This window comes from Pongo pygmaeus, chromosome 6 (genome assembly GCF_028885625.2).
Source record: "Pongo pygmaeus isolate AG05252 chromosome 6, NHGRI_mPonPyg2-v2.0_pri, whole genome shotgun sequence".
In the NCBI taxonomy this organism is placed as follows: Eukaryota; Metazoa; Chordata; class Mammalia; order Primates; family Hominidae; genus Pongo; species Pongo pygmaeus.
The window spans coordinates 8,757,155-8,783,269 of record NC_072379.2 but is presented as its reverse complement, the minus strand read 5'-3'; the positions used below and the strand labels follow the sequence as shown (position 1 = coordinate 8,783,269).

The 26,115-nt window shown below is 44.3% G+C and overlaps 2 protein-coding genes and 1 long non-coding RNA gene across 22 annotated transcripts in view; 1 reads left to right on the top strand and 2 right to left on the bottom strand.

The window, feature by feature from the left end:
- The window catches only part of ZNF655 (zinc finger protein 655), an 18,404-nt gene extending 4,817 nt beyond the window's left edge, over positions 1 to 13,587 (bottom strand). The window contains exons 1-5 of one of the 18 annotated variants that reach the window (XM_054497135.2): positions 13,288 to 13,423; positions 11,383 to 11,545; positions 10,108 to 10,193; positions 9,589 to 9,739; positions 7,349 to 8,223 (exon numbers count right to left, since the gene is read on the bottom strand). In XM_054497135.2, coding sequence (XP_054353110.1) covers positions 8,027 to 8,223; positions 9,589 to 9,739; positions 10,108 to 10,193; positions 11,383 to 11,518 — 570 coding nt within the window. In that variant the 5' untranslated portion in view covers positions 11,519 to 11,545; positions 13,288 to 13,423 and the 3' untranslated portion in view covers positions 7,349 to 8,026. Of the gene's footprint in view, positions 1 to 299; positions 3,207 to 7,348; positions 8,224 to 9,588; positions 9,740 to 10,107; positions 10,194 to 11,382; positions 11,546 to 13,057 lie in introns of those variants that run through there. The other 17 variants (XM_054497136.2, XM_063668140.1, XM_063668139.1 and 14 more) reach the window with 17 other exon arrangements.
- Positions 13,501 to 26,115, top strand: FAM200A (family with sequence similarity 200 member A). 3 transcript variants are annotated; one of them, XM_054497151.2, is made up of 2 exons: positions 13,501 to 13,589; positions 23,885 to 26,115. In XM_054497151.2, exon 2 carries the CDS (start codon positions 23,984 to 23,986, stop codon positions 25,703 to 25,705), a length of 1,722 nt encoding a protein of 573 aa, XP_054353126.1. In that variant the 5' UTR covers positions 13,501 to 13,589; positions 23,885 to 23,983; the 3' UTR covers positions 25,706 to 26,115. The 3 variants fall into 3 exon arrangements, with proteins under 3 accessions (XP_054353126.1, XP_063524212.1, XP_054353124.1); XM_063668142.1 differs by lacking the exon at positions 13,501 to 13,589 and adding an exon at positions 19,698 to 19,901; XM_054497149.2 differs by lacking the exon at positions 13,501 to 13,589 and adding an exon at positions 19,698 to 20,121.
- Positions 15,205 to 19,829, bottom strand: LOC129041696 (uncharacterized). The gene is made up of 3 exons (XR_008503897.2): positions 19,495 to 19,829; positions 18,450 to 18,528; positions 15,205 to 17,351 (listed from the first exon to the last, which is right to left on the bottom strand). It is a non-coding gene; the product is annotated as an uncharacterized LOC129041696 (long non-coding RNA).

Genomic DNA, 26,115 nt, shown 5'->3' with positions numbered 1-26,115 from the left:
GAGAAGGAAATGGGATGTGGCAATGTATCCCCAGGTCCTACACCAGCCACTTTTTCTTTTAACTAATGATTAAGAGAGACAGAAGATCAATTCTGAGAAGACATTAATTAGGAAGGCCTGGAGAGTGAAGAGGGCAAAGATCTACAAGGAGCTCAGATTTGTGCTCTAGAGGGATGTGTGTTAAGGGGCAAGTTGATGACTTGGGAGCAGAAGGATTCATTTGAATATTATTCAGACAACAGAATGTGTGCATGGGTTTGTCTTCACAGAAGTTATCATTATCACTCTCCATCTGTTACCTAAAGATTAATCTTCGGATTAGATCTGGTCTACAAGTATCAAAATGGAGGTCATCAAAATATAATTCTGCTGGACTGGAGAAAGGTGAAACTCAAGCACCTGCTGCATGGTTAGCTAACCTGCAGCAAGAGAATCAGTGAAAACTGAATAAATATTCTAAGGGCCAATCTCAAGAAACAATTTGTTTCAGTACACATAAGAAAACAAAGAGTAATATGACACATTCTTACCCATTAGGAATGTAGCATTTATTCAATAAACATTTATGAAGTGCCTCTCTATGCAAAGTACGCAGGGGATAAGAGACCAAGAAGGTCCCTTCCCTCGAGGACCTCACACTCTACACAGAGACAGCTCTAAACAACTAGCTACAATAAAATATAGACAGCAGGGAAGTGTAGTCAGTGCATCTTCACATAAAACAGTCTTTCTATGGCTTGCATAATGCGATGCTTGGATATAAATCTCTTTTAAAGCTAAAGCAACAGGCAGTCTGCTTCCAAGGAGACAGAATTTTAATACTATTAGTATCAAAGGGCAGTTTTTAAATGTATCCAGCCCAGAAAGCTTCTAATAGCACACATACAAGGTCTGGCTCAAGCCCCTCATCTCCAAAAACCTTTCTCTCCATTTACTGAATGTGTACAAAATATATTAGTTGTTCCTCTTATCCTGAAATGTCACATATAATGTTTACATAGATTTTTTTAAGTGGTTTCAGGTATTGTCATTCATACTTGATTTATAAACTCTTTGATAGAAGTGACCAGGTATCTTGTATCTTGCAATTCTTTTGATTAATTTACTCAACAGCTACTTATTGAGTGCCAACTCTGTGCGCCCAAGTATCAATGTATTAACAGCTACCCAATTTTATAAAAAGGGCATTGGGGCTGGAAAATATGAAGAACTGACAGCTGCCCCAAAGATTCTATGTGAGACCCTATGAGCAAGGAGATCAGAATAGATAGAAGAAAGGTATTTACTGTGTTTCTGAAATCCTGCTGGACATTTAGAGTCAATTCTCCTTGTGGACATATATTTAATTAAGGTCTGCCCTGTCAAATGAAATCGTTTCAGAAGTTTAAAAAGTAAAGTTAGTGTAACATGAAGCAGCGATCAATACTGTTCTCAGAATTCCAATAACATAATTTGCAACTTTTAACTCTGAGATATTTCAAGTGTCTGTCGATATTTGGTAACTGAAAGAAATTCTGGCTGCTTACTCCATATCTACACTTAAAACACATATGCACAACAAAAAAGGTGGTCTTCATGTGGGATGAGGGGTTTGATTTTAGACGTGTGTTTAACGTAATGTAGGAAGGTATAAGAGCAAATGCCCAGCAGATGAGTACGCAAAGGCATACAGAGTGATAAAATGGACTTCAGAGACTAAGAAGGGAAAGGGTGGGAGAAGGGACAAGGGATAAAAAACTACATATTAGGTACAATGTACACTATTCCAGTGACAGCTGCACTAAAATCTCAGAATTCACCACTATGTATTATAATTCATCCATGTAACAAAAAACCACTTGTACCCCCAAAACTACTGAAATAATTTTTTTTAAAAAAAGAGAAAATGCCTAGCAGGTAAAGATACAATATCACAGTTTAGAAGAGAGAACAGGGTATCATCAGTACCATCAAAATATTATTACGTTTTACTAAGTACTTGGTAGGTGCAAAGTACCATGCCAAGAGCTCTCTAGGTTTTCACTCATTTAATACCATAAATTTAAAACATAGAAACTATTATTATAGCCATTTTACAGATGGGAATACTAAGATTCAGAGTGGTTAAGTAGTTTGCCCAAGGTTACAATAACTGGTAATGCTTAGTTTTCAAACCTGCAGTCTTATTTCAGAACCTAGCCTTTAAACAATCTGCCAGTAAAAAAAAAAATTATGATTTTGCCTCCTAACAAACCCTGAAAAAAAAAAATAATGACTGTGAACAAAATCCATCCCTTCCTCCAAATTACACACAGAAAAAACGTGTAAGTTTTCTTGCCACTAGCCTAAATGCCTGTTTCCTAAATTTAACTCAAAACTTTGCTTTCAAAATATGCACTTGCTTTATTTACATTTTTCCTGTTTCAAATTAATGTATTAAAACCTTTTGATTTTATTTAAATCTTGAGTTTTCTGATATGATCTATAAAATACTGACAGTGAAGTAAAACGTAAATACAAACAACAGAGAAAAAGTGATTAGAGTAACATATGGTGAGCCAGGATCCTAAATAATTGGAGTAGCAGAAGTGTTAATTAAAAGGGATCTATGGCTGGGCGCAGAAGCTCACACCTGTAATCCCAGCACTTTGGGAGGCCATGACGGACAGATCACTTCAGCCCAAGAGTCTGAGACCAGCCTGGGCAACATAGTGAGATCCCATCTCTACAAAAAATACAAAAATTAGCCAGGCATGGTGGCACATGCCTGTAGTCCCAGCTACTTGGGAGGCAGAGGCAGAATGATCGCTTGAGCTCAGAAGGCCAAGGCTGCAGTGAGCGGAGATCACATCACTGTACTCCAGCCTGGGTGAGAGTGAGATCCTGTCAGTCAGTCAGTCAATCAACCAACAAACGAATCAATAGGATCTATGGACCAGGCATGGTGGCTCACACGTGTAATCCCAGCACTTTGAGAGGCCAAGGCAGGAGGATCTCATGAGCTCAGGAATTTGAGACCTGCTTGGGGAACATAGTGAGACTCCATCTAAACAAAAAATTAAACTTAAAAATTAAAAGGGATCTAAAAGATGATTTATCATCAAGGAAATGCAAATCCTTTACAATAAAATTCCAAACCCCAGCCAGGCACGGTGGCTCGAGCCTGTAATCCTAGCACTTTGGGAGGCCAAGGCGGGCGGATCACAAGGTCAGGAGATCGAGACCATCCTGGCTAACACGGTGAAACCCTGTCTCTACTAAAAATACAAAAAATTAGCCAGGCATGGTGGCAGATGCCTGTAGTCCCAGCCACTTGGGAGGCTGAGGAAGGAGAATCACTTGAACCCGGGAAGCAGAGGTTGCAGTGAGCCGAGATCATGCCACTACACTCCAGCCTGGGCGACAGAGCGAGACTCCGTCTCAAAAAAAAAAAAAAATCCAAATCCCTAGGCAATAGTCCAAACAATAATCAATTTGAGGAAACTCCACTATAAATAAATAATTTGAACACACTCCTGAAATTTTTATTTGTATTAAAAAATCTGGGCTATAGCTCCTATTACTTGCTGTTCTTTCCAAAATATTAAAGTAACTAGCACAAGGCAGGTACTTAATTTTTTTTTTTTGGCCGGGGGGTATGGAGTCTCGCTCTGTCGCCCAGGCTGGAGTGCAATGGCACGATCTTGGCTCACTGCAACCTCCGCCTCCTGGGTTCAAGCGATTCTCCAGCCTCAGCCTCCTGGGTAGCTGCAATCACGGGCATGTACCACCATGCCCAGCTAATTTTTGTATTTTTAGTAGAGACGGGGTTTCACCATGTTGGTCAGGCTGGTCTCGAACTCCTGACCTTGTGATCAGCCCACCTCATCCTCCCAAAGTGCTGGATTACAGGCGTGAGCCACCGCACCCAACACAAGCCAGGTACTTCTATGTATAATCTAATTCAATCCTGTACCCAGAAGGTAGACATTATTTTTCAAGTTTTATAAATGAAGAAAATGAGTGTCAGATTAAATAATTTGCTCAACATACTACAGCTGGTAAGTGGAACCCAAGTTTGATCCCACAGTTTATATTCTTTCCAACCTATCATACTGCCTATCAAAGAAAGCATTAGCAGCAGGTTCTCTTGACACTGACGTGAATGCTTTTTTTTTTTTTTTGAGATGGAGTTGCACTCTGTCACCCAGGCTGGAGTGCAATGGCATGATCTCGGCTCACCTCAACTCCACCTCCTGGGTTCGTGATTCTCCTGCCTCAGCCTCCAGAGTAGCTGAGATTACTGGCATGCGCCACCATGCCCGGCTAATTTTGTGTTTTTAGTAGAGATGGGGTTTCTCCATGTTGGTCAGGCTGGTCTCGAACTCCCAACCTCATGTGATCTGCCTGCCTTGGCCTCCCAAAGTGCTGGGATTACAGGCATGAGCCACTGCGCCTTGCCGACTCTATGCTTTCAAAATATGCACTTGCTTTACATTTTTCCCGTTTAAAATTAATTTATTAAAACCTTTTGATTTTAAGGCTGGATGTGGATCACGTGAGGCCAAGAGTTCAAGACCAGCCTGGCCAACATGGCAAAACCCCATCTCTACTAAAAATACAAAAATTAGCTGGGTATGGTGGTACATGCCTGTAGTCCCAGCTACTCTGGAGGCTGAGGCACAAGAATGGCTTGGGCCTGGAAGGCAGAGGTTGCAGTGAGCTGACATTGTGCCACCACACTCCAGCCTGAGCGACAGAGCAAGACTCTGTCTCCAAAAAAAAAATTATTTTATTTAAATCTTGAGAGTTTTTTCATCTGGTCTTCAAAAATAACAGTTAAAGCCGAGCATGGTGTTGGCTCACACGTGTAATCCCAGGACTTTGGGGAGCTGAGGCAGGCAGATCACTTGAGCTCAGGAGTTCAACAGCCTGGGTAACATAGCGAAATACCTTCTTTACTAAAAATAGAAAAAAATTAGCATGGTGTTACAGGCCTATAGTCCCAGCTACCCAGAAGGCTGAGGTAGGAGGATCACCTGAGCCTGGAGGGAAGTCCAGGCTGCAGTGAGCTGTTATCATGCCACTGTATTCCAGCCTGGGCAACAAGAGGAGACCCTGTCTCAAAAATAATAATAATAATATTTAAAATTTGCCTTATCATATGGTTTGCTGCTTTTACTACAGCTATGCTTCTAGCCATCTGAAAGCTTCACGCTTTTCTTCCTGGTCCTTAATACACAAATAATATCTCTCCTTAGCAATATCATTCTTTTGTAGATACCTCTTGGACTGGAATGTGTCCCTAGAGAGTTTTACTTTTTGAATGCATGTCCTTTCTGGTCCCAAACTATAAACTGGCCTGTCTGTCCAATTTGTCATGGCATTTTGAATTTTTCTTGTCATCAGAGTACACACAACTCACTAAAAATATTAAGAACTCCATGTGTAGTTGAACTTATTGTCCTAAGGGCACAAAGTAGTGAAAAAGTGCAGGGGCTTCAGAGGCAGATCTGGGTCCCAAGCCTCTCACTGATCCTGCAAAGATAACTTCTCTGAGCCTCAGTTTCCTCAGATATAAAATAGGAGCAGTAGCATCTGCTCACAGGGTTATGGTAAGGATTAAATGAGAGAGAGATATATATATATCATTTATATGTATACATATATATATATATATACACACACACATATAAATGTCCTGTGTCTGTGTGTGTGTATATACATATGTGTGTGTGTGTGTGTATACACACACATATATATAGTACCCCATAACATATTGGCTGCTCAATAAATACTAAATAGCTGTGACAATGGAACACATTCTGTGCAAAATAACTGTAGTCCTTCATGACATCAAGTTAAAAAAGCAGAGAGTATGTGCCAAACACTCCCGATCTATTGACCCAGTTAATATCAACTAGAATTTCAACAAGCATGTTTCTGAGGCCATCATCTAATAGGGCACCTGCCACACGGAACCATGTGAAAAGCAACCCGGTCCCCTTTCTGGGTCTTAATCTACCACACTAAGTGACAGGTAACTTCCCTATGGATAGTGACCCAGAAGCAAATTGTTCATTAATCATCAATGGAGTATGTTCCTTTTTCAATTATATGGTAACGAAAATTACTTATTACTGACTTCTTTACTCAGCTATTTTTACTCTTGTATATTTACTGCTACATAGTGGAAGCACTTAAGCAAAGGACCAACGTTCTGATGTCTATGACAAATACAATCTGGAGGCTGGGCGCAGTGGCTCACACCTGTAATCCCAGCACTTTGGGAGGCCGAGACAGGCGGATCATGAGGTCAGGAGATCGAGACCATCCTGACTAAGATGGTGAAACCCCATCTCTACTGAAAATACAAAAAAAATTAGCCGGGCATGGTGGTGGCCGCCTCTAGTCCCAGCCACTCAGGAGGCTGAGGCAGGAGAACGGCATGAACCCAGGAGGCGGAGCTTGCAGTGAGCTGAGATCGTGCCACTGCACTCCAGCCTGGGCAACAAAGCGAGACTCCGTCTCAAAAACAAAACAAAACAAAACAAAATACAATCTGGAGCTCCTGCCATGGGAAAATGATGTGAACTGGAAAGTAGGACCGAATTATAAAGTCTTGGCCAGGCATGGTAGCTCACACCTGTAATCCCAGCACTTTGGGAGGTTGACGAGGGCAGATCACGAGGTCAGGAGACTGAGACCATCCTGGCTAACACAGTGAAACCCCGTCTCTACTAAAAATACAAAAAGATTAGCCAGGCATGGGGGAGAGCGTCTGTAGTCCCAGCTACTTGGGAGGCTGAGGCAGGAGAATGGCATGAACCCGGGAGGCAGAGCTTGCAGTGAGCAGAGATGGTGCCACTGCATTCCAGCCTGGGCAACAGAGCAAGACTCTGTCTCAAAAAACAAAAAAAAAAAGTCTTACAACCTCAAAAAATTAAATTAATAAATGTATAAACTTAACCCAGTTATGCCGGAGGTTGCAATTTTTGTTAAAAATAAGACCTTGGCGATGACCTTGAGCAGCAGGACATAAATAATTCCCGCAAGCCTAGTGTTCCAATAATGGAACACTAGGCATAAATGGGTTAAATTTCAGATGAAGTTTGCTGAACCCAAAAATATGAAAATGATTTCCCAAGGATTGTAAAAATAACTGCTAAGGAGATGCTGCTAACTTGATCACAAAAGCAAGATGAGTAGAAGGGTTTCTTGCACCGTGCTTGTCTCTTGTATGTGTAAGTGTACATGCATGTAGACTGCATGTCGAGTGTGCAGTGCAGAGATAATACAGGAAATGGGATAAAGTTCAGTCTATAGCATATTATGCTATTAGACTGCATTAAACTGCTACAAAGTTTCTTTACTCCAAAAAGTAGACAGGTTAACTGTTGGAAACTCTGTAATTATTAGATAAAATTAACAGTACTTTACAATTATATGTATGTCACTTTACAGTTTACAAAGTTATTAAGTAGATATTCAATCTGATGCCCTGAAATAAATTTAACTTCTTTGCCCTCCCTTCTCCCCTCCATCAAGGACAGAGTAAGGAACACTTAATCAGGAAAGGCAATATAAATGCATCAATCTGTACAGAACCACAAAGAATAAAGGGTAGAAAGGTAGGACCTTGAAGAGGGCCACAGGGACTTCAAGGAAGGAGGAAACCAGAATGTTAAACATGAGGAAAGCCCAGGGTTCACAGGTTAGGCACCATACGGGGCAGGTTGTGTTCGCCACATAAAAGGGCGAACATAAAAGGGGCCCTTTATGTGCCACATAAAAGGGGCACACAGCATAAGTTTCACATTCTAAAATAATATGAAAAGACCATAACTGAAGAGCTGAAGTTGGAATTTCTGGTTTTTCACAATACAAGTAGATGATGACCACCAACCATGGTTTCTGAATGAACTGGGTTCAAAACACATCTGGTTGCAACAGAGGGCTTCCTTGGACCCTAACATTTGAAATTAAACAGAGGTAATTTGAGGAGCTGCAATTTTACACAGTGGTGGCATCCTGGGGAGCTTCTATTCCATCAGTCAAGTTTAATATCTCACAATCGTGGAAAAGGAGTTTCCGAGCAGGGACGAGCAATATCGATGGGAAGCCGATACTTGGGCCATCTCTTGGAGATTCCTGCTGTAAGGACGGCAAGTGTTTCTCCAGAGAAAGCACTTGCCTGGGTATGACTCAGGGCCGGGCAGGAATTCACACTATGAATCCGGGTGGTGGGAAGGCGGAGAAGTATGCCTACAAAGATTAAAGAGCCAGGAATGGAAAACACACTAAAAACCGTCCCAGTGGGCAGGCTGCCTCCCCACAGATAAGAAGACCTTGAATCCTGAGCATAATCAGGGAGACAAAGCAATGCCCTGGATGCCACCAGCATAGACAAAGCCAACGGAAAAATAAATAAATAAATAAAACGCGTGATTCAGTATTTACACACATAAAAAGAAGAGTGCAGAAGCAAGCAAGAAACTAAAGAAAAAGGAGGCTGGGTGCGGTGGCTTATGCCTGTAATTTCAGCACTTTGGGAGGCCGAGGAGGGTGGATCACTTGAGGTCATTAGTTCGAGATCAGCCTGACCAGCATGGTGAAACCCCGTCTCTACTAAAAATACAAAATTAGCCAGGCGTGGTGGCCCATGCCTGTAATCCCAGCTACTTGGGAGGCTGAGGCAGGAGAATCGCTTGAACCTGGGAGGCAGAGGTTGTAGTGAGCTGAGATTGCACCATTGCACTCCAGCCTGGGCAACAAGAGAGAAACTCCATCTAAAAATAAAATAAAATAAAAAATATAATATAATATAAAAAATAAACTAAAGAGAAAGGAACAATGCTCACACCAAGGGAGCTGCCAACAAACCCCACTGATGCTTCCCGGCAGCACTACAGCTTGCCTAATCCCAGCTTCCTACTGTACCTTTCAAAATGACAAGGGAGAGACATGAGTTAAGCATTGACCCCACCTCAGCATGGGGTAAACGTCTGAGATTTCTGCTGCCCTGGGTGTGGTTACGTGGGATTACCATTCTGGGTGACTCACTGAAATGTACTCACAGTGAGTCATGCCTTCAAATGACATCTCAAGTTCTGCCTGCTTGGAGATACATCTGGGGATCTTAAGGGGTGAGAGACTACTCAACAAGAAGGAATTTAGCCTGTCTTTTTAAACGGCATTTCTTTTTCCTAGAAAAAATGGGAAATTCTTCAATTCTCCAATACAGGGACACTGAGATAACAAAGAGGAAAGTGTCTGGTTGGAGGCTGGGAGGCCACCCTGGGGTCTCTCCTACAAAAATGGAAAAGAAAAGAAGAGTGAGAAATCAAGCAAAGCACAAGAAAGTTTCCCTTTGCTAAAAGGGAACAGATGCCCCACAATGGCCATAAACATGAACTGGGGATAAGGAGGAGAATGTCTCCTCTTGGCACCCCCAAACAAACCTTAATGACCCCTCCCGGAGAAGATGACGTGAAAGACAAGGATTCAGAGGTTCTAAGACCTGGAATCTAAGCCACACTCTACAGACCTTCTCAGAGACCTTATACTTAGGAAGAAACAAGAAAGTAAAGAAATTCAAATAGATAAACTGAATAACAAGGAAGTCCTTACCCAGTGAGACCACGTTCCCATAATTCTCTAACATCACTTCTCTGTAGAGGTCCCTCTGAACAGGGTCCAGGTATCCCCATTCCTCTCGAGTAAGGTGCACAGCTACATCCTCGAATGTCACAAACTCCTGAAATAACACATCCTGGCTGCTCTGAGGAATGAGAACACTGTAGCACCATGGCCAGAGAATGAAGGTCACAGAGAGGGTATCCAGAGTGTACTTACGTTGAGGAGGAGGGAGAACAGATTAGAACCTATGGAATAAAGCCCATAACCCTTAAACATCTAATAAGCACCCATCACACAATCACGGACAAAGAGAAAACAGAGTTTGCTCATGGCACTGGGGAGATGGGAAGTTGGTTTATGTGAAGTCCAGGTCTCTGAAGAGGATCAATTCCCAAACTGGAGTCTGCTATTGAAAAAAATTCCAGGCAAGGTCTACAGATGGGATGAGAGAGAGGCCACACTCCATCAGTAGCAAGTCCCTGAGGAAAAGCAGAGGGTTCCTCAGCTCACCTGGTACCTGGCTGTCAAGAGCGCAGCTGCCTGGTCTCCTGGGCTTCCCTCACGGGGAAGAGCAGGCACCTGAGGAACAGGTGGAGCTGAGGGAGGAGAAAGGAGTGAAGAGTGAGAGCAGCCCTTTCCCAGGGCTCCCTTTCAGAGGAGGCCTCTCCAGCCCAAGGGGTGTCAACAGAACCCTCCTCAATACTCTAGTAAAACCAATGAACATTTTTCAGGTATTGGGTGTGTCTACTCTGCTTCGTCTCAGTACTTGCATGCCTTATGCATGTTTAGACCTGTGATACAGGATTTTCTTAGGAAAGCTTGTATTTCACTTTATCTTCACATGACAGTCCTCTTACAGAAGAGTAAGACTATACCTGTTTTGCAGATGGGCAAAGCAAAGCATAAAGACTTGTGGGGACTTGTCCTGGGCTAGGGTTATTTAGCAGACTTCTGACCCTTTCCAGGCACTGTTCTAGACACTTGATCAGCCTTTCTCTTGTGAATGGGTGCTGTCTCAACCAGCGTGTAAGGTCCCCAAGAACAAGAAAGGGTCATCTGTTTCCTCGAAATCTTTTCCACAGTCCCACAATCCCCCACAGCACTCTACACATTGTGGCACTTGATCTGTGTGGGTGACACACAAGTTATTTCAGGCACTAGAGTTAACCACAGGCAATCTAAGACACAGCTCTTACGAAACAAAGGAAGAAAAAGACCAATCTACCTATACAAAACAGCAAAGTGTGACTGTGTAGTCAAAATACAGTATATATACATTCATACAGGCATTGTGTTCAACCAAGGAATTAAATGGTTGCTTCCTTGACCACATTTAGTCTAGTCACAAAACACTGCAGTTGCAACAGAATGGATGGCAGGTGACAAAGCAAAGAAAAACTAAGTGAAGGGAACAGGGGAAAGAAAGGTCCTGAACCTAAGAGGAAGTGAGAGCCAGGAAAGGACTGTGAGACGTGGCAAAAGCAGCATATCTTAGAAATTATTCTGGATGTGAGAACTGGGATGAAGTGAAGGTTGCCTGAAGGAAAAACAACCACAGCGAGTAAGTAGCCATCACTCTGCTTATTTGAGAAAGATGAGCTATCCTTAATAAAGGGGCTCAGACTACGACTGAACTGAGTCACATCTGCCCCCTCTTTCATTCCTCCCTCTAGGGACCATGTTCTTATTCCAGTTCTTGGCCTCTCTCAAACCAGGCCCAGGAGCCCCCTAGGGAGCCCCTCCACACTCCCACTCTCCGGGACAGAAGTGCTGTCTCTGCCTTACCCCCAGCAAGTCCCTGTTCCATGTCGGTGTCCTGCACAAACTGAGGCTCTGGGGACAGACACTCAGACTGGGTCTCCAAAGACTGAAACTGGACCCTCGGTGACCCTGCTGCTTCCTGGGCTGGTATTTCCTCCATCACTGCTCTGGAGGACAATGACCATCACTGCAAGGTGAGATTAAGAGAAATTACTGTAATAAGTTAAAACATTTCATCATTTTATATCGTCAGGACTTTGCAAAGGATCTTACACACTGTGGATATTCAATAAAAATTAGTTGATAATGATTAACCACCCTAAATAAGTAACAGAAAAATGGGGCCAGGAGCAGTGGCCTGTAATCCCAGCACTTTGGGAGGCTGAGGTGGGAAAATCACTTGAGGTCAGGAGTTCGAGACCAGCCTGACCAACATGGTGCAACTTCATCTCTACTAAAAATACAAAAATTAGCCAACATGGTGGTGCGGGTCTGTAATCCCAGCTATTCGGGAGGCTGAGGCAGGAGAATTGCTTGAATCCAGAAGGCATACGTGGCAGTGAGCCAAGATCGCGCCACTGCACTCCAACCTGGGCAACACAGCGAGACTCTGTCCCAACAAAAAAAAAAAAAAAGAAAAAAAGAGAAAGAAATATGGATATGCTTCAGCTTTAAATACTTAAGAACCAAATCATAGAAGAGTCTCTAGTTTGGAATTTGTGGCATTAAAAAAATCAACACAGTATAATTTAATAGTGTAAAGCTTTCTGTGGAAACTTTAAAATATTTAAAATTGGCCACGTGCGGTGGCTCAAGCCTGTAATCCCAACAGTTTGGGAGGCACAGATGGGTGGATCCCTTAAGCTCAGGAGTTCCAGACCGTCCTGGACAACACGGCGAAACCCCGTCTCTACAAATAAAAAAAAAAAAATTTGGTGGCCCAGGCCTGTAGTTCCAGCTACTCCAAAGGCCAAGGCAGGAGAATCGCTTGAGCTTGGGAGGTAGAGGCTGCAGCGAGCTATGACTGCGCCACTGCACTCCAGCCTGTATGACGGCGTGACAGCCCACCTCAAATAAACCAAACAAAATATTTAAAATTCACAATCGTCTTGGGAGGCTCAAGTTGGTAACCAGAGAAAAATGCCAGTTATGACTGCTCATTTTATTTTAATTTTGTTTTAGCAGAGACAGGAGTCTCACTATGTTGCCCAGGCTGGACTCGAACTCCTGGCTTCAAGCGATCCTCCCACTTCGGCCTCCCAAAGTGCGGGGATTACCGGCGTGAACCACCGTGACAGGCCCGCGTTTACGTAAATAAATTCATTTAAATAAATAAAATAGCAGGCCCCCTAGGAATGTCTTGGTAACACCGTCAGCCCACTCCGATTTACTCAACAGGCTTGGCGAATAAAACTCCACTTTTGGGGTCAGGCCCTTCGCTAACTCAGACCAGCTAGACCGGCCTTTTCCCGCAATCCTGAGAGCAACGCAGGTAAGAGCTGCGGTTCGAACAGGTTTGAGCGGCGTCCTTCAGGCCCAAGGACGCTTGAGGGTGCCGTCCCCCTCCCACCACCCTCGCCCTGGGCCCTTGCCCGGCTCCCAGCTCGGTCCTCAGAAGGCCTTGCCCGGCGCTGCCCTCCTCCCACTTCCCTTTCAGGCCAAGGCAAAGTCCCAAAAGGACCAGTGGGGACATACAGACCAGCTCGCACCAGGGCACGGTCGCCGGCTCCTGACGGCGGGGCCCTCGGTCCGCGAGGTGAATGCACCAGAGCTGAAGAGAAAGAGGCCCTCCTCGCACCCGGGCCTCCGCGCACTCTCGGGGAAGCAAACTACCGTCGGCCGCGGCCGAACGCCGCCTCCTTCTACTCCCGTGAAGGCGAAACAAGCTGCCACCCCGCTGCGACCCCAGAACGGCTTCCGGGTACTCACCGAGGAGAGGGGCGGGCCTGGCCGCTGTCCTGTCACCTACACACTCGCGCTCGGGGCCACCACAGCCTCTCCCGGGCCGCTCTAGACAGCCCCGAGGCCGGCGCTTCTCGGTAGCACTTCCGGCGACGGAGTGCAGGGCCCCGAATGAGGGCCCCCCTCCTCCGCCCCGGCATGAGGGTCCCGGATGTGGGTGAGAGCCCCGGATGAGGGTCCCGGATGTGAGTGAGGGCCCCGGGTGTGAGTGACGGCCCCGGATGAAGAACTCGGAGGAGGAGCTGGGTCCGCGCGTCCGGGATTCGAAGGTTCGTTTTCGCAGGTTTTCTACGTCTTTTTCCGGTCCCACCGCCCTCTGTGCTAACTCACTGGGCGTCTCTAGCCGTTATGCCAGCAATGACTGCGACCAATGTTGGGAAAGCGCCCCCGGGGCCCCTCCCTGACGCCAGCCCATCCTTGAGACTCCCTGCAAGGAGGCGGCCCGACCCAGTGGGTGCGTGTCGTGGGGTGAGGAAGAATGGCCGACCTAATGGTCCCGCTTCCGTGAGTAGCACAGGGTTGCCTGCTCAGAATGTAGTACAACGCTGACTCGTAGAAGGCCAGGATTGCGGGGCCTGGGTGAGATGGGACCCACTAAGTTGCGGGATCGAAATCTCAGTAGGTCCTTGGGGAAAGCGGGGACGGGAGGGGAGATGAGCAGACTGGAAGGGAACCGAGAGAGACGGAGGAAACTGACAGTTGCGTCCCTGGTGGGAAGACTAAAATCTATGCAGAAACAGGGATAGGCAAAAGCACGGTGCACGAGCGAGACAGGCAGAGCGCCCGGACAGAAACCCTTAGGACATTGTGACCCCTTGCTGATCCTGGATCCTTACAGAATATGTCTTGTGGGTGAAGCTAGATCTGCAAGGCATAGGCAAGCCTCTTAGAGAATCAAAAAAGTGATTTGGAAGGAACTTCAGCTATTACTACTTGGTTTAAGCAAATCAAATGCTATTGTTTAATGTTACTTGACGTTTCAAATTAAATACAAGAAAACCTGAAGTGTGGCATTTTATATATTTTTTCAAAATGTATCAGCTTCTTGGAGATTCTGATATTCCTTTCCTCTCTTTCTCCCTAAGTATCATTGATCCAACCTAAATTCATACTAGGACACAATCTCTCTAGTCAGCAGTACCCGTCACAGTGGAGTCAGGATTCGAGAAAGAAAATGCACTGCTTAGTCCACTTCATGCTGGACAGCTCCAATTAGAAACTTTTCCTTGTGTTGAACAGAAATACACCCCCTGGTGATGTCTATCTATTGTTCCTATTGACAGGTCCAGGACAATAGATGACACAGTACTTCCTCCTCTTCATAACGGCTATTTTAATATCCTAGGAGAGCTAAAGATTTGGAGTTCTTTCCTGAGTTGCCATTTCCGCACCTCAGAACCCTTCACAGGTTGTACCTATTAGCAAAGTGATGGGAAACCATTTCAGCAGCAGAGGTGAGTGAGCTATGGCAGTGAGGCACATTGTGTCCAAGTTTTAGCTGACTCAGGCAATTGGCTCCAGTGAGAGGCACAAAAGGCACCCACTTAAAGAGGCCACTTCCCACCAATACTCATCGAAACATAACAAAGTGTTAAGAAACAGCAGCTGCTATTTTGCTTTTGAGCAAAATTTTCTTTTAACAGTTTGCCAGATGACAGAGGTGGAAACAACTCAAAAAGTTGTTACCTTTTTTCTTTTTTGTCTTTTTGTTGTTGTTGACAGAGTCTTGCTCTGTCGCCCAGGCTGGAGTGCAGTGGCGTGATCTCAGCTCACTGCAACCTCCAGTTCCCAGGTTCAAGCGATTTCCCTGCCTCAGCCTCCAGAGTAGCTGGGGTTACAGGTGGGCACCACCACACCTAGCTAATTTTTGTATTTTTAGTAGAGATGGGGTTTCACCATGTTGGCCAGGCTGGTCTCAAACTCCTGACCTCAGGTGATCCGCCTGTCTTGGCCTCCCAAAGTGCTGGGATTACAGGCGTGAGCCACCGCACCTAGCCTATTTTGTTTTTTTTTAGTGCAAATTAACAAACTGATTCTAAACTTTATATAGAAATGCTAAGGATTTAGGATTGCCAAAACAATTTTGAAAAAGAATAAAATTAGAATACTTGTATTCTCTTAAGATTTTTTCCTAAAGCTATAGTAATCAGGATGGTATGGTATCAGCATAAAGAGAGACAAATAGATCAATAGAGCAGAACAGAAAGTCCAGAAATATGAGGGTGAATTTCTTAAAGAAAAAAAAGTCCAGAAATAGATCTAGATACATACAATAGCTGATTTTTAATAAATTACTAAGGTAATTCTGCATCTAGCTAAGCTGAAAATTTAGGCCGAGGATCTGTTTGTAATAGTAACAGTAATGCAAAGGAGACCAATTGTGCAGACTCGGCAGGTCCCCTGAGTCAGTCGTGGCTCATACAGGGAGAAGGTGGGATCCTGAGACCTGTTCTGTGTCACAGTGTAGTCCGCAGGAACTTTACCCAACCATCATGATGGTCCACATATTGATGACAAATGCTAATAGTACCCAGTGAGCAGCAAGTGACAAGGGTCATAGACATCCTAGTAAGACTTCTTACTAAGGCAGTATAGAAACCTGAAGATATGGGCACTTATCAAATGGATGAAGTTTTGGTGGGGTCCAGTGGTTTGGGGACATCACCCAAAGGTAAAAGAAAGTTGTTTCACCTTGCACCCTCTAATCCCAAAAAAATTGGTACAGGTCCTGGTGGGCCCCTTTGGATTTGGGAGGTAGCATATTCTGCACCTGAGAAAACTGTTCCAACACATGTATTAGGTGACCTAAAAGGCTTCCACTTTTTATTTATATATTTATTTATTATTATTTTTTTTCTTGACACGGAGTCTTGCTCTGTAGCCCAGGCTGGAGTACAGTGCCATGATCTCGGCTCACTGCAACCTCTGCTTTCTGGATTCAAGCAATTCTCCTGCCTCAGCCTCCCTAGTAGCTGGGATTACAGGTGCCCACCACCACGCCCAGCATTTTTGTATTTTAGTAGAGGAGGGGTTTCACCATGTTAGCCAGGCTGATCTTGAACTCCTGACCTCAAGCAATCCACCCACCTCGGCCTCCCAAAGTGCTGGGATTACAGACGTGAGCCACCATGCCCGGCCAGTTTCCACTTTTTATTGGGGCAAGAGAGAGCTCTATGGTAAATCCAAGCAACAGTGCAAGCTTACTTGCAAATTCAGTGGTTCCAGAAATATCCTTGATGGATACAGGTGCTGTATGGAGTTGCTGGCAAACCCCAATAAGAGTGTGCATTCATGTGTTAGGGCTCCTATAACAAAGTACCACAAACTGGGTGGCTTAAACAACAGAAATCTGTTGGTTCACAGTCTGGAGGCTAGAAGTCAGAAATTAAGGTGTGGTTCCTATTGAGGCTGTGAGAAGGAATCTGTCCATGCCTCTCTCCTAGTTTCTGGGGATTTGCTGGATATATTTTGCACTCCTTGGCGTCGTAAGAAGCATTTTCCCAGTCTTTACCCTCATCTTCATTTGGCATTCTCCGTGTGTACTATCTCCAAACTTCCCTTTTTTATAAGGATACCAGTCATTAGATGAGGGACCCACCCTAATCTACTATGACCGCATCTTAAGTAATTACATCTACAACGCTCCTATTGCCAAATAAGATCACATTCGGAGGTATTAGGGGCTAGAACTTCAACCTGTTAATTGGGGATGAGGTGGAAGTACAATTCAACCCATAATAAAGAGTCACAGCACAAATACCTAAGATTCTGGAGCAAGGTCATGCCTTCTAAGGCAAAAAAAAACAAAACCCACGTTTCCAAACTCCCAGGTCACTTACCTCTGCTCTACTGCCACCTCTCCCATAAACTTACACCTATGGCCTTATAGAAGTTCCCTACAACTAACTGATGGGAGACAGAAGAGCCTTGGCCTCTGCACAGATTGGGGATTGGGTCAGTTCAGCATGTTGGCATCTTCCAGAAACAGACTGTTCTTCATTACAGCCCCATTCGCGTTGCCCTGAAGCATACTGGCAAAGAAAAATTATCTCAGTGAGCAGTGGTACATTTGGTCACCCATGCCATATTTTGGAGGAGGTAGCCTAAGGTACGGATATGTATTGACTCCTGGGCAGTGATGAATGGCTTGGCTTGTTGGTTAGGGACCATCTTATTGTTTATGCAATAGGCTTATGAACAGAGACCCATGGTAGCAGGGATAGAGGCTGTGCATGGTCCCAACAATATGGGCTACCTCTTCTTTTTCTTTTTTTTTTTTTTGAGACGGAGTCTCGCCCTGTTGCCCAGGCTGGAGTGCAGTGTTGTGATCTCGGTTCACTGCAGCCTCCACCTCCCAGGTTCAAGCATTTCTCCGGCCTCAGCCTCCCGAGTAGCTGGGACTACAGGCGCACACCACCGTACCCGGGTAATTTTTGTATTTTTAGTTGAGACGGTGTTTCACCATGTTGTTCAGGCTGGTCTCCAACTCCTGAACTTGTGATCCACCCACCTCAGCCTCCCAAAGTGCTGGGATTACAGGTGTGAGCCACTGCGCCCAGCCAATATGGGCTACCTCTTACCAAGGCTGATGTAACCCTCACCATGGTGGAGTGTCCAGCATGCCAGCATTAGAGACCAACACTGAGTCTTGGAGATACCAGCTACCACCAGGTTGAGTGCATCAGATCCCTTTTACCTTGGAATGGGCATCAATTTGTTCTTACCAGGATTGATATATGCTCTAAATGAGCTTGTCTTCCCCAACTACTTTGTCTCCAGCAGCACCACCATCTGAGAGCTTACAGGGTGCCTTATCCATTGACATACCTGAAACTAAGGAACCCATTGATAACCAAGGAGGTGTGACAGTGAACTTGAAGCTACAAAATTCATGGTGCATACTCATCATCCAGAAGCAGCTAGCCAGATAGGATTTTGGAATGGCTTGTTGAAGACTGGGCTAAATTGCAGATTAAGATGTAATGCCTTGCAAAGTTGGGAGCAGTTCTTCAGGATATGGTATATGCACTGAAATGCATTGGGCCAAAATGGGTATATAGTATTGTGTCTCCAGTAGGACTACGTGCCTACAGGAGTAGCCTCTATTACTATCACACCCAGCCACTCACCTGTAGAATTTGTGTCTCCCTGCTCCGAAATCTGGAACCAGCTGGGTTATGATCCTCATTTCCAGGAAGAACATTTCCTCTAGGAAACATTAAATTGTTCCACTGAACTGAAAACAGAATACCACCAGGCCACTTGGAGTTTTTTGTGCCAGTAGGTCCATAGGCAAAGAAAGGAGTCGTTATAGAGATGCCCACAATTCCTGCCACACACATAAATACAAAATCATGTACCCAGTCAGCTGCATTCAGTAATGTGCCTTCCTGGACCCTTTAGGCACTTCAGTGTAGGAATGGGGACAGGGGTGGGGAGGACAGACTTTAGACAAAGAAGAAAATACAGTGCGTAGCAATGTAATGGCTCTTAGTGATGACTTGGAACACTGGAAGGAAATATGAGGATGTATCTGGAGGAATAAGTTCTGAGACTATGATGTCATCAAGGAGGACTGTAGGTTAGAGAGTCAGCCAGTGATAAAGGAGCAAAGATTGGACTTGATGGTGCCGTAGGAGGAAAAAAAAAAAAAAAAAAAAAAAAATATATATATATATATATATATATGGAGCAAAGATGCACTCAAGTGGATTATTGAGAAGACTCGTGGGTAGGTAGAAAATGGCAACCACAGCAAGATCAAAACCCCTAAGGAATGGAGCATTAGTGAGGATCTAGAAGGTAATTCGGGATACCATGTAATCATAGGCTCTGTATCAGGTAGCAGTTCCTTTTGTAGGCTTTTCTCATTGGGCTGTACCACAGACTTGCCCAGAACTTTTAGAGTCATGCCACAGCCATTCAAGGTCTCAGTTACTGTTTTATAAAAGGTGAACTCATTCTTGATCTAATCATAGAAGCCCTAATTATTACAATAACACTTGGACAGCAAAAACGCCTCAAATTCAACTTATTTCACCGTTGCTAATCTGAAAACTCCCTGGAAACATAAGGCAAACTCAGAATTTTATAACTATCTAGTGTTGGAAAGAACATCTGTTGCCTATAGATCAAGTATTTGAAAATCCTGCCCATTCAACTGGCAATACTTACATAATCAGCGTCTCAAGAGACAATCTCTTCGTTTTGTGAAACCATTTATTCTTGATCTTCCTGTCTCCACCCTTGTTTCAGCTCCTCTGCCACAGACAATCACTATTTTTATTGTAACTATTACAATTATTGTCATCAAGAAAAATAGAAGGAACATATAAGTATCTGAGCAGCGCGGTATAAAGGGAAATTCATCCCTTTTTCCCCGCCCTGTGCACCTCCTCGGAGCGGACAAGCTGAGGAACAAGATCCCCAAACCGGAGATTAGAGCCCTACACAGGGATGCAAAGTCCTCCCGCGATCCTAGAGAGGACCCCGAAGCGGAGCGCAGCTCCGGAAGGCGGGTGTGACGTACTTCCGGCTTTTGTGACGCTTTCCCGAGGCTCTGACGGCCAGGGGGCCTGCATGTGAGTCCAGTGCTCCTGGTCCCCAAAGTGACAACCCCTTCTATCCCAGCACCCCAGACTTCTCCGGGCGGGGACAGAGTTGGACGTGCACGGCTGTGTCCTGCAATCCCCTCGCCACGACCGCCCGGGACGGAGTGGAAGCGGGTCCCTGCCCCCGTTCCTAGCGCCAGCCTCGGCGGTGGCAAGCGCTGTCCCCCAGCAGAGGTGTCCCTGGATACAGGTGGGAAGGGAACGAATTTTTGGTTTCCGGATTGGAGACACTCCTGGGACTGGAGAGAGGCGGTCTGCGTGTCCCTTCTGGACCCCCAGTCCTGGTGTTTTACCCCAAAGACGCGCGGACAAAATGACCCCAGTCAGATATCTGTGCTCCGCAGTTGTCCCCACTGGTTTTTCCTGTGATGGGGGCTTTTCTGGTTTCCTGGGTACCCCGAGTTGTAAAATTCTGGCGATCTTACACGATACGAAGTGCCATTGGCCTTATAATTTGTTTTATTCTGTTGGGCTTGTTCAGCCAGTGTGCGCGGATGATATGTTCACTCTCAAACCCAGCACCGTTATGGTGGTGATTAGAGTGAAGGCCGAGCGTAATGGCTCACGCCTGTAATCCCAGCACTTTGGGAAGCCTAGGCAGGCGAATCGCTTGAGGCCAGGAGTTCTGAGATCAGCCTTGCCAACCTAGAGAAACCCTGTCTCTACTAGAAATGCAGAAAATTAGACGTTGCGGCACACTCCTGTAATCCCAGCTACTTGGGAGGCTGAGGCAGGGGAATCGCTTGAACCTGGGAGGCGGAGGTTGCAGTGAGCCGAGATCGCGTCACTGCACTCCAGCCTGGGAGACAAAGTGAGAGAGTGAGACTCTTGTCCCAAAAACAAAAAAAAAAAAAAAGAGAATGTTTGAAGGCTACTGAATAAAGAAGTGATTTGGATGTAATAGGAAAAGCTCATTTACACTTCACCCTTTCCTTTCAAGACTTTAGGAAGGGGTTTTTTTTGTTTGTTTGGTTGGTTTTTTTGTTTTTGAGACAGTCTTGCTCTGTCACGCAGGCTGGAGTGCAGTGGCGCGATCTCAGCTCACTGCAACCTCCAGCGCCCGGGTTCAAGCTTCTTCTGCCTCAGCTTCCTGAGTAGCTGGAATTACAGGCGCCTGCCACCATGCCTGGCTAATTTTTGTACTTTTGGTAGAGACGGGGTTTCGCCATGTTGGCCAGGCTGGGAAAATGAACTCCTGACCCTAGGTGATCCGCCCGCCTCGGCCTCCCAAAGTGCTGGGATTACAGGGGTGAGCCACCACGCCCTGCCAGGAAGGGTTTTAAATGAGCAATTTCGGACATGGGGGGTTTTCATTTGTGGGAGGTATCTATGCTTGACATCGAGGGATAAAGGAGAGAAGGGAATTTGTGGACGGTGCAGTGGACCATTGGGGACTGGCACCAGTTCTGCCATTGATGTTCTTGGATGAAACACATAGACCCACTAAGTCTCAAATGTGTCCTAAGTAAAGTAAAATAGATTATCTCAAGGTCTCTTCCAATTTTGGAATCTGCCGATAGACTGAATTTAACATTCAGCTAAGCAAAACCTACTGCCCCACATTCATTTCCAGTTGTGCCACCAACATACAGAAAGTTACTTGCATTATTGATAGAGGCTAAGTGACACAGTACCAAAGAAAAAGTGGGGTTCGTTGGCCAGGCGCGGTGGCTCACGCTTGTAATCCCAGCACTTTGGGAGGCCAAGGTGGGTGGATCACGAGGTCAGGAGTTTGAGACCAGCTTGGCCAGCACAGTGAAACCCCGTCTCTACTAAAAATACAAAAATTAGCTGGGCATAGTGTTGGGCGCCTGTAATCCCAGCTACTCGGGAGGCTGAGGCGGAAGAATCACTTGAACCCTGGAGGCGGAGGTTGCAGTGAGCCGAGATCGCGCCACTGCAGTCCAGCCTCGGCGACAGAGCTAGACTCCGTCTCAAAAAAAAAAAAAAAAAGGACGGGGTTCATTTAGTAAAGTCAGGTAATAACTTTTTTTAAGTTGTTTTTTTTTTTATTTTTTATTTTTTATTAAGTTCTAGGGTACATGTGCACAATGTGCAGGTTAGTTACATATGTATACATGTGCCATGTTGGTGTGCTGCACCCGTTAACTCGTCATTTACATTAGGTATATCTCCTAATGCTATTCCTCCCCGCTTCCCCTACCCCACGACAGGCCCCACTGTGTGATGTTCCCCACCCTGTGTCCAAGTGTTCTCATTGTTCAGTTCCCACCTGTGAGTGAGAACATGCAGTGTTTGGTTTTCTTTCCTTGCGATAGTTTGCTCAGAATGATGGTTTCCAACTTCATCCATGTCCCTACAAAGGACATAAACTCATCCTTTTTTATGGCTGCATAGTATTCCATGGTGTATATGTGCCACATTTTCTTAATCCAGTCTATCATTGATGGACATTTGGGTTGGTTCCAAGTCTTTGCTATTGTGAATAGTGCCGCAATAAACATACGTGTGCATGTGTCTTTATAGCAGCATGATTTATAATCCTTTGGGTATATACCCAGAAATAGGATGGCTGGGTCAAATGGTATTTCTAGTTCTAGATCTTTGAGGAATCGCCACACTGTCTTCCACAGTGGTTGAACTAGTTTACAGTCCCACCAACAATGTAAAAGTATTCCTATTTCTCCACATCCTCTCCAGCACCTGTTGTTTCCTAAGTCAGGTAATATCTTTAAATCCACTAAGCTCACATGAATGGTGAAATATTGCAGTGTACTAAAAGCAAACAAACAAATGAGGGTGTTTTGTCAATCCCGTGTGTTGTAGAAATCTCATTCTTCCTCCAGAATAATTCATGGATCTATGTAACATGAACATGTTTCAGTATTCATAATACTGAATAATTATACAGCTTAATTTCTTATTTTTAAGAAATACAAGTTCTAATTTTTTTCCCTATGCCCCAGTGGATCATCTTGTTTACCCTACTTGATGATCTTTTTTTTTTTTTTTTTTGAGACAGAGTCTTGCTCAGTCGTCCAGGCTGGAGTGCAGTGGCCCAATCTTGGCTCACTGCAAAGTCTGCTTCCCGGGTTCACGCCATTCTCCTGCCTCAGCCTCCCGAGTAGCTGGGACTACAGGTGCCTGCCACCATGCCCAGCTAATTTTTTTGTATTTTTAATAGAGACAGGGTTTCACTATGTTAGCCAGGATGGTCTCGATCTCCTGACCTCGTGATCTGCCTGCCTCGGCCTCCCAAAGTGCTGGGATTACAGGTGTGAGCCACCGTGCCTGGCCTTGATCATTTTTAAGAGTGACTAGATCGACCACGCACGGTAGCTCGTGCCTGTAATCCCAGCACTTTGGGAGGCTGAGGTGGGCGGATCATCTGAGGTTGAGAGTTCGAGACCAGCCCTGACCAACATGGAGAAACCCCATCTCTACTAAAAATACAAAATTAGCCAGGCGTGGTGGCACATGGCCTGTAATTCCAGCTACTTGGGAGGCAGAGGCAGGAGAATCACTTGAACCTGGGAAGTGGAGGTTGCAGTGAACCGAGATCGCGCCCTTGCACTCCAGCCTGGGCAACAAGAGCGAAACTCCATCTCAAAAAAAAAAAAAAGAATGACCAGATCACTTTTTAGAGTTGGCAGTGTAGCAGCATATTTAGGACACGTGCTTCAGACTTGGATTTGAGTGCTGGTTCTATATGTACTGTGGGTTGTTAGACACATTTAATCTTTCTGAATTTTTATTTTTCGTCTGTAATATAAGAATAGTAGTTATGTGAACCTCATTAGGATTCACTGGGTATTAAATGAGTGGTGTATATAGTACACCAAATCTCCCTGACACACAGCCAACATGAATGACAGTTGTTCATCATTTACCATGTCACACCACTAGATTTAGGGAATTGTTTTGTATGAGTTGTTAGCCCAGCAATACCACGTTGCTTTTTAATACTGCTGTTACGTTTCTCTACCCTGCAGAATAGCAAAACCTGATCTCATAAAACCTAGGTCACAAAGGACAGCCCTGCAAAACAGACCCTATTTGGATCAAGTGAGCCAGTTCCTGGAACCTGAATAATGACTCCTGAATCAAGGGATACTACAGATTTGTCTCCAGGGGGTACCCAGGAGACGGAAGGCACCGTGATAGTGAAGGTGGAGGAGGAAGATGAAGAAGACCATTTTCAAAAGCAAAGAAACAAAGTAGAGTCATTGCCACAAGTTCTCAGTCGCTCTACAACTATGAATGAGAGAGCCTTATTATCATCGTATTTAGTTGCATATAGAGTGGCAAAAGAGAAAATGGCTCATACAGCGGCTGAAAAAATTATCCTTCCAGCATGTATGGACATGGTACGGACAATTTTTGATGACAAATCAGCTGATAAACTAAGAACTATACCTCTTAGTGATAATACAATATCTCGTCGAATCTGTACGATTGCAAAACATTTGGAAGCAATGCTTATTACACGGCTGCAGTCCGGTATAGACTTTGCAATCCAACTTGATGAGAGCACTGATATTGCAAGTTGTCCCACACTCTTGGTTTATGTCAGATATGTGTGGCAAGATGATTTTGTAGAGGATCTCTTATGTTGTTTAAACTTAAATTCACATATAACTGGATTAGATTTATTTACTGAATTAGAAAACTGCCTTGTTGGTAAGTATAAATTAAACTGGAAACATTGTAAAGGAATTTCAAGTGATGGAACAGCAAATATGACCGGAAAACACAGCAGACTTACTGAAAAATTGTTAGAAGCAACCCACAACAATGCTCTTTGGAATCACTGTTTTATTCATCGAGAAGCTTTGGTATCCAAAGAAATTTCACCAAGTCTAATGGATGTATTGAAAAATGCAGTGAAAATTGTTAATTTTATTAAAGGAAGCTCACTGAATAGCCGACTTCTCGAAATATTTTGTTCAGAGATTGGAGTGAACCACACCCACTTATTGTTTCATACAGAAGTTCGTTGGCTTTCTCAAGGAAAAGTATTAAGCAGAGTATATGAACTCAGGAACGAGATTTACATTTTTCTCATTGAAAAGCAATCTCATTTGGCAAATATTTTTGAAGACGACATTTGGGTAACAAAATTGGCATATTTAAGTGATATTTTTGGCATTCTTAATGAATTAAGCCTGAAAATGCAGGGGAAAAACAATGATATATTTCAGTATCTTGAACATATTCTAGGATTCCAAAAGACATTATTATTGTGGCAAGCAAGACTTAAAAGTAACCGCCCTAGCTACTATATGTTTCCAACATTATTGCAACACATCGAAGAGAACATTATTAATGAAGACTGCTTAAAAGAAATAAAATTAGAGATATTGTTGCATCTCACTTCTTTGTCTCAAACTTTTAATTATTACTTTCCAGAAGAGAGATTTGAATCATTAAAGGAAAATATTTGGATGAAAGATCCATTTGCTTTTCAAAACCCAGAATCAATAATTGAGTTAAACTTGGAGCCTGAAGAAGAGAATGAATTATTGCAGCTCAGTTCATCATTCACACTAAAGAATTATTATAAGACATTAAGTTTATCAGCATTTTGGATTAAGATTAAAGATGACTTTCCACTGCTAAGTAGGAAGAGTATATTGCTGTTACTACCATTCACAACTACTTATTTGTGTGAACTAGGATTTTCAATCTTGACACGATTAAAAACAAAGAAGAGAAATAGGCTCAATAGTGCACCAGATATGCGGGTAGCATTATCTTCATGTGTTCCTGACTGGAAGGAACTTATGAACAGACAAGCACACCCATCACATTAAATAAAATATTTACAAAATTCTGTGTTTAGCCAGATGTGGTGGCTTACGCCTGTAATCCCAGCAGTGGGAGACCGAGGTGGGCAGATCACTTGAGATCAGGAGTTCGAGACCAGCCTGGCCAACATGGTGAAACCCCATCTCTACTAAAAATAGAAAACTTAGCCAGGCGTGGTGGCACGTGCCTGCAGTCCCAGTTACTTGGGTGCCTGAGGCAGGAGAATCTCTTAAACCAGGCAGGCAGAGATTGCAGTGAGCTGAGATAATCCCACTGCATTCCAGCCTGGGCAAGAGTGAGACTTCATCTCAAAAAAAAAAAAAAAAAAAAAAAAATTGTATCTGTACTTTTCAAAGGGATTTTGCAGTATGTTGTATTTAAATGTTAATAAAATTACATTTGCAATTAACTAGGA

Coding starts and splice junctions, on each gene's coding strand:
- FAM200A (XM_054497151.2), top strand. CDS start 23,984: ATGACTCCTGAATCAAGGGATACTACAGATTTGTCTCCAGGGGGTACC.